This window comes from Protopterus annectens, chromosome 7.part0, assembly GCF_019279795.1.
Source record: "Protopterus annectens isolate FY-2018-M chromosome 7.part0, PAN1.0, whole genome shotgun sequence".
Classification (NCBI taxonomy): domain Eukaryota; kingdom Metazoa; phylum Chordata; order Ceratodontiformes; family Protopteridae; genus Protopterus; species Protopterus annectens.
Window position 1 is genome coordinate 1755590384 of NC_056739.1, and position 8670 is coordinate 1755599053.

The 8670-nt window shown below is 34.5% G+C and overlaps 1 protein-coding gene across 3 annotated transcripts in view; it reads left to right on the top strand.

Moving 5' to 3' along the window:
* The window catches only part of LOC122807225 (alanyl aminopeptidase, membrane), a 1192582-nt gene extending 1184134 nt beyond the window's left edge, over nt 1-8448 (top strand). For all 3 annotated transcript variants that reach the window (XM_044078301.1, XM_044078300.1, XM_044078302.1), the window contains 2 exons: nt 7824-7905; nt 8007-8448. In XM_044078301.1, the coding sequence (XP_043934236.1) occupies nt 7824-7905; nt 8007-8153 (229 nt within the window). In that variant the 3' untranslated portion in view covers nt 8154-8448. The remainder of the gene's footprint in view (nt 1-7823; nt 7906-8006) is intronic.
* Nucleotides 8449-8670: the final 222 nt, after the last annotated feature.

Consider the following 8670-nt stretch of genomic DNA (forward strand, 5'->3'; position numbering starts at 1 on the left):
GTCAGAAGATGGTTAGGGAAGGGAGAAACAAACTTCTTTAATTCAGGTCTCTTTCTCATAATGAAAAGTAGGAATCCAGGTTTAGAGGCAGTTACTGATCTATAGCAATGGCCAAACATTTAGTAAGGAAGCCAATTTGTAATTTCAGAGAAGTGAATGTTTCTGCCTTAAACTGTACTTAGCGATAAGCGCAGAACATGAAGGTGACATTTTGTCACCTCATCTCTGATAATACCAATAATATTATCATGTCTCTTAGTCGGCTAGTGTGATGTATTTGAAATTATTAGGATAGTAAATAACAAAGAGACCCTGATGATGTCAGACTACCCTCTATGAGTTCTTTTATGAGACTAAAAATCCTAAAATAAAGAGTAACACAATTTATGCAGCTTCCCGTATTTATGTATTTGTTTACTTGAGGAGAACATTGCTGCAATTGGATTAGTTTTGGGCTCAGCCCAAAAGAAACATGTTATGTAACAGCTCATAACTTCAGGCTCAGTATGGGAGAAACATATAAAGTAAGCGTTCATAAAAATAGAACAGAGCAATTTATGTTGTTTTCAGTCTAGAATTATAGAGTAGAAAACATGCAGGCAAAAGTTTAATGCACAAATTTAAACAAATGTTAATCATAGAATGAGTTAGTTATATTCACAATACTTCAGAGAATGAAGCAGCAAGGAAAATGAGACTTGTAATTCTTTGTTGAGAGCTTCATACAATAAATTTTGATTGCCAGGCCTTCCAATTTCTTTATTTTTCATATCTGATCCAAACCTGCCCAATACTACATTTACCCAAACTGGCCTGCTCATTCTCTTGGACGTGACAGCCAAGCACCCCTAGACTAGCCAGCAGTCCTACAACCCATTTATGACTACTTTGGGTTCCATATCAGTCCATTCTTTCCACCTATGAAGAAGAGGATGTTGATGCCAAATTGGAAGGCTGCAAACTGCAGACATGCTAGAGTGGGATTGTGGATGTAGATCGTCATAACTGGAAGGGGCATCTGGGAGAATTTTATCATGCAGCGTTTATAATACTTTGAATTTAAACAGTCTGAGGTATAATAGAGAAATTTAAGGAAGAGGAATGTTAATGAGTTGGCAGCATATGTCATGAGAGGAAAGAAAAAGGAAAAGTAAGAGTGCAATAGGAAAATCACAAGAAGATAATGGACCACATACATTCAACAATCAAAAAGTAACATTTCAGACTCTTAGCCAGCAGTTCAAGTATTCAAATGTTTGATAGTTCAAACACTTGAATTACACCCATATATGTATACATACATATAGGGATGAAGGTCAGAACAGTGAACACTCATATGAGTAAATGCTTTTTGACGCTGTGAATGAGAGCCAACACTCATATGAGAGAAAGTCCTTTTCAATTGAGTTTTTGCCGGCAGCCTTTTGCGTGAGATTACAGTGCAGCTTGGTCAGGAAATGTTCCCTTTATCTGTTGTTGTGTAATGTTGGAGTGGGCATAAATAATCAACAGGGGATATGGAAGTGAGCAAGGGGCCTTACCCTATTGCAAAGAAAAATTATTTTACTTTTTTGCAGTTTTTGATAATTTTAGATTGAATCTAAAATGACTGTCTTCTTTATTCGCTCGTATGAGCATTCAGTATTTTTATATATGTATATATATATATATATATATATATATATATATAAGTGCAGATGGTTAGGTCAAAAGTGTGTTTGGATGACATTTGTTGAATCATCCACTTTTGGTTGACTAAACAGATGGTCAACAGGTGTGCTAGATCGCAACAGGTGTACTAGATCACTCCGTTCTTGTGGTTTGGAAATATTCCCTTTAACTTTTGGGTGATCTCAGAATTTATATAGTTGGGCTTGCCCCCATACAAAAACAATATTGTTTTTGATTATTTTTTTTTTCATTTTTGTTTTTGCCTGCACTGTGGCTGTTTCTCAGTGCATGAGTAGTGTTTAGCCAGCATTAGCATTTTCCTCATATTGCAAATGCTAAATGTGAATGTTGACATAAACTTAAATAGTTTTATATATATATATATATATATATATATATATATATATATATATATATATATATATGTGTGTGTGTGTGTGTTTGTGTGTGTACATATTATTTTCAATGAGATTCCATGCATTTTATTACACTGGTAATTTAAAATTAATTCTATGCTAAATATGATATATTCATCTCATACTGTCATTTACTACATTTAAAGTATTTTGTTATAGCTAGCATGCTAACTATAGAAATTAATTCCTTACGGGCTGAATACCCACCAGGTATTAGTGAACACATTTCTGTAGCTAATGTACAAACCTTAATCGCATACAGATTGTAAACTACATGATATGAGGGATGGCAAGTTTTATTTGATCATATATTAACACTATGTCATGCAGCAGGTTTTAAACTGCTTGAGGTGGAGTCAAAAAGGTTATATTCATTTTTTTATTTGACTCTTATTTTACATTAGATGCAGCCATGTAATAAGTTATGTTTTCTCAGCAAACAAACACTGTGAGACTCTCCACGGAACAAACGTAGGTACAAAGTCAAGATCAAAAACCTGGACCACCGCTTCAGAATAAAATGGAATAAAACAATTTATTGGAAACGAAATGCAGAGTAGATAAGCGCTTTTGCGTACTGCTACGTACGCTTCATCAGATCTACATAACAATGAAAACCCTCTGCTTAAATACAACCATCATCACAAATCTAATTAATCAATAAATCAATAAACCTATTATTAGGTTTTACCTAACTACTATTAATTAATTCAATTTAAAGATATACAACAATAAAAAACTTCTTAATGTGCAAGAAGCTCAAAGCATGTTAACCCAAAGGTATAGCTTATTCACATTAATAAATTACAGTACATAGAGTTTAGTGCCTTTCTTGGCTATCCAAACATATATATATATATATGCACAATCAATACATTTGTATGCAAACAGCAGAAAAATAAAATAAAATAAAATGAAATAAAATGACCAAAACAGCTAAAAAATGCACGTAATGCATGCTGATATACAGAAATATAATGATTAAGACATATATGCATAATGTTCTGAAATAACTATAAACAAAACATCATGATTTGAATTACATAAAAATGAAATACCTACTAATAAATGGATGAACAGGTAATTCAAACAGATAAAGCATATCTAAGCATGCATTAGTTTAAGACCATAAAATCAATGGCAATGAATACTATAAAACACAAAAACCTATCAATTCTACACCCAACTAAATGTAGACCAAAAATAAAATATGTAAATGTAAAGAAAAATATAAAAGTATTAACATATTAATCAACATGCATAATGGATGATAAAAATATATAGGTGAATGTATTTCTCAGTTATTATACATTATGTATTATGCTTGTACTATAGACATAAGTGTGTAAATATATAAAACATAGGAAAAGCGCAACAACGCTGCTGTCCAATATACAAAACTTAAGCAGAAATGCCTACTTCCTAGATTTCAATATAGGTTTAAGCGAGACATATAAATTAAGGCCAGGTGGTATATGTGCTCTTAATTTAAAAATCCACTCCAACTCCACCTGCTCTAAGTGGTTCATATGATCCCCTCCTCTGGCTTTCAGAGGTACAATTTGAAGAACCCTGAAACTAAACGTATGTGTATGGAACATAATGATATGTTTAGCCAAAGCATTCTGGTCCTTCTGATGCTGAATATCATACAAATGGTTGTAAACCCTTTTTTTCAACTGTCTCTTAGTTAGCCCTACATAAAATGCAGGACACATGTCACAAGTAGCAAGATATACCAAGTTATGAGTTTCACAGGTAGCATGTAACCTAGGTGTAAATACATAATCAAGTACAGCATGAGTAAATACTTGATCTTTGCTAATGTACTTACACATGCTACAGTGAGTGCATGGATAGGTACCCAAGGCCTCAATTCTATTAGCATCTGTCTGAACTTCAAAATTAATACGATCACATAACAATCTCTTCAAGTTTTTATGATTGCGGTAAGCAAAACTTGGTCTAGTGCCTACTAGTTTTAAAGTGCTTTGATCAATTGTTAATATTTTCCAGTTGTTCAGGATAATATTCCTTATAGCAACAAAATCATTAGTGTATGTAATAGTTAGCCTAACTCTGTCTTTAACTATAACATTTGGTTGAATGATTTTTAATGTCCCTTCATTCAAAGATTGATGCTCCTGGGGTAAATGGAAAACCTCTGATCTTATATTCTTAACCATTTTCCTATCATATCCTCTTTCTACAAATAATTATTCCATAAGATCAATCTGTTCCAACCTGGTGGCTTCATCTTTGCACATTCTATCTACCCTGATAAACTGGCTCCTAACAATCCCAGGGAAAACATGCCTGGGATGCATGTTGTCAAAACTTAGGAGTGTGTTTCTCCAACAGTCTTTCCTGAATAATGTGGAGACAAGCTTACCTGCTTGAAGGCTTAAGCTCACATCCAAATGTATTGATTGTGCATATATATATACATATGTTTGGATAGCCAAGAAAAGCACTAAACTCTATGTACTGTAATCTATTAATGTGAATAAGCTATACCTTTGGGTGAACATGCTTTGCGCTTCTTGCACATTAAGAATTTTTTTATTGTTGTAGATCTTTAAATTGAATTAATTAATAGTAGTTAGGTAAAACCTAATAATAGGTTTATTGATTTATTGATTAATTAGATTTGTGATGATGGTTGTATTTAAGCAGAGGGTTTTCATTGTTATGTAGATCTGATGAAGCGTACGTAGCAGTACGCGAAAGCGCTTATCTACTCTGCATTTCGTTTCCAATAAATTGTTTTATTCTATTTTATTCTGAAGCGGTGGTCCAGGTTTTTGATCTTGACTTTGTACCTACGTTTGTTCCGTGGAGAGTCTCACAGTGTTTGTTTGCTGACATATTTTATTTTTCACGTGGAGACTCTCTCTGTGTGTGCTGCAGTATTTTTGTGGCTGCAAGTTACGTTTTCTGTGTACTTTGTCATTTCATGTGAGCTGCACACATCCACAGCTTTTAATTAATTTGTTTCTGTTAACATAATCCCCCTTGTTTAATTGTAATTTCTAATACCCCAAACTATACTGACTTTTATAAATCATGCGCATCTCCAAATTCACAATATTTGGTTGTATTCTTTGGTGGAATGGTATAATAATTTATTGTCAGTGTAAGACCTTGTGCTGTTTTAGACGGCAAAGGGAAAATGAACAGCAAATACTTTATAAGATGACAATAATCCCTGAGCATCTCATGAACTGCTTGTATTTTGTTTTTCTTCACCTTAAGAAACAAAAGGTTAACTCATTCCCTCCAGTACAGCTCTTTTGAGTGTGTACCTTTAACTCCCAGTGGGTGTGGCTTGAGCCTTTAAAAATGAAGTTATCACCTTACAGTTCTAATAAATACTCATTGATAGAGGTCAAATATCAATACAACTGTTATTGCTATCATGTGTGCTTCAAGATTCTGATACCTTGTATGTTGCATGGTCTTCTTCCCCAGCTACATGCAGGAATGTAGTACTCTGTATCTTTCCTGGCTGTTTTGGCTAATCCATGTTCAGTGAGGGATAATTCATATCCCTAGAAGTAAAGCTACCAGATTTCTACTAATTCCCCAGGAAGAGGATTCCTGGTGACTGCAGTTGGAGAATTTTGTTACTATGAATTTCACTTTTGTATTTACAAACACGTACACTCTTGAAAACAAACCTACTTCTACAAATATGCTTGTCTGCTTAGTCCACAATGTTATAGGTTTGTCAGCAGAGACATTTATGTAATTATTCTGTGTTGACCATGTTAGTCCCACTGAGCTAGTGGCCTTTTCATGGAAGATCTGAGATAGTATTTCATTCTAGGGGAATTTTGACCAGGCCTTCGTGAACATTCCCTGCTCTTTTTGATAGGTATCAAGGGATCTTTTATATCCACCTGAGCTACCACCAGCTCAAGCAGATGGGACCTCACTTTACTAATACATTCAAAGGACAGTAAACTCAGAAGTGCAGGACCCCTAATGCTGCACTGCAAGGTTAGAAATCCAGTCACCTGGAGTGGGAATAGAACCCATAGCCTTCTGGTCTTCCAGCACCAAAGTTGAGTGTGTCACCTGTTGCACCACTGACACAGCAGTGGAAATATGACTAACCTCCATGAGGTCTTTTATCAAAATCAACATACATGACAGGCAGCTTCCTGTAATTATCTCATTAGTACTTACAATTATATACTCCATGTGTGGCAGTTGGTGTCCTGATTAGTACCATTAGTAGGTATATTCGTAGTAGGTGAGTTGTCTCACTGGATAGAAATATTCTTCAGAATTTCACAATTGGTGTCACCTTTGGAGTTGAAATCAAAGACAAAAGTAAAGGCAAAAGCACAGCATTTGTCAATGCAGGATATGATCCTGGACCACTAAATAGATGAGATTATTTGTAAGGCAGCCATATACGTTATCTTGCTGTTTGGTATTTATCAATGAGGTCTAATAATATGCAGTCAGCACCTTAACTTTCTGTTTGCCATTTTGTTTCATCTGTAATGCAATTAGATTCTCTAGTGTTTAGACACAGTGCTGATTCCTTCCTGTCTCATATGTAAGCATGTAGTGTATACAATGGTAACATTGAGATGTTTCAACAGAATATAATGTAAGCCTCCCATCCTAATATCTAAATTACAGTGTAGCAATTAAGCATTGTACCATCAGATCCTCTCAGAAACATCACTGGCTGTGTCAATAAGTATGGTCATAGGTTGCGGTAAAACTCAGGTAAACCATACAGCGATCTATTACATTGTTGTTTGCAGATGGATTTTATTGAACAGGTCGTATTTATAAATATATTTATATATTTAAGTCTTTAGAAATGTTTCCACCTTGTCTTGCTCTTTCTGTAATATTTTCTGTACCATTTTGACTAATGTTGGTACTAATATGTTACATTTTGTTCAGGTAATGTATTTGTAGTTTGTAAATGTTGTCAATATGTCTTACATAATAATATGTTTAATTATATTGAACATGCATTTAAATGAGAGCAGAATATCATGCAACAGCTTGTTATACTGTTGCTTAAATTACATGTGCCTGTTTCAATGAATAATTGCTGGCTGTAATTGGCAAACCAGTTGGAACTGGGTGACAAAGTATGTGAATGTTAGCATCAGCAGACTGCTGCATTATCTAGGTGAATATGACCAGTAGCAAACAGGATTAGAGTGACAGAAGTGCGAATGTATTTCTCTGGTATTGGCAACCTTAATATGGTAGAACATTCTGTAATAAAAGTGCTCCTGAACTGCAAAGCGTTTGTATGCTATTTGATGTAGAAGCCTGGATGTATGACAGCAACCTAAAGTTAAGGAGATATTTATTTACTGGGATTAGGGAAGGATGGAGTTATTGGACATGAGAGAAACATGCAATGGTAACAGAAGGCAATGGAAAAGAGTAAAGGTATTGGGAAAATTGATAAAGGGTGACTGTGGATGTAGTGCTTATTTGCTAGCCTCCGTGTGTTGTGGCAGTACAATTACTGCTAATGGGTCCCAGACCGGTATTTTCCTGATGTGGCCCAAAATTTTAAAATTAGCCATTGGTTATAACTGTTACAACAGCATCTAGGTGGTACAGATTCATGTAAAACCTGGAACCTGGCAAACATCAAGAAATTAATTTTATGAATCTGACTTGGTGTGTTTTTGTAACTCCCAACAACCAACTGTACCTATGTCAACTAACCTTTTTTTCTATCCTTAGGTATGGAGGGGGGTCTTTTTCTTTCTCTAATCTTATAGAAAGAGTGACAAGAAGATTTTCAACCAAATTTGAGCTAATGCAGGTAAGAATTGGATTGTATTAGTTGAATACGCCCTTCTACATTTACTCTGTTTCATTAATGAAATAAGAAATTTGAGCTTCTTTGTTTTCCTCCTTTTTTAGCTGGAGCAGTTTAAAAAGGACAATGAACATATAGGTTTTGGATCTGGAACACGTGCTCTAGAACAAGCTCTTGAGAGAACTGCAACTAATATAAAATGGGTAGAAGATAACAAGGAAGATGTCCTACTGTGGTTCAAGAGTGCATAGATATGTGCAGGATCCTAAAAATGCAAGCACCTTGTAGATGTAAATAACGAAGATTTTATAAATATGTTTTCTAATTGATGTTGCCAAAGAATAAATTATGGACATGTAAACTTTCAAAGACTGGAATTTACTTAAAACATTCTGACATAAAATATTATTTTATCCCCCCTTTTGAATTGTACTGTTTCACTTCATGTACACTGCATATTTTATATTCAGATTTTTTTTTTCCAATCTGAATATGGGAGCAGAGTGTTCCTACAGAATAAAATAAAGCCTGTAGCCATAAATTAAATATGGTTTGTCGTTTAGATTGGGCATACTGGAAATCTTTATTGTGTTAAGCAACAGCATATTGCTTTTTTTTTTGCTTTGCAATGCATTAACAGGAGCATGAAATGAAAGCAATAGTTCTTAAACCTAAGCTTACTGATGCTACAACAGAAAATGCATTCCTGTGATCACATAAACACAATACGGAATATTTCTGTTTTATTCATCTAAGGCTTCCTCATGT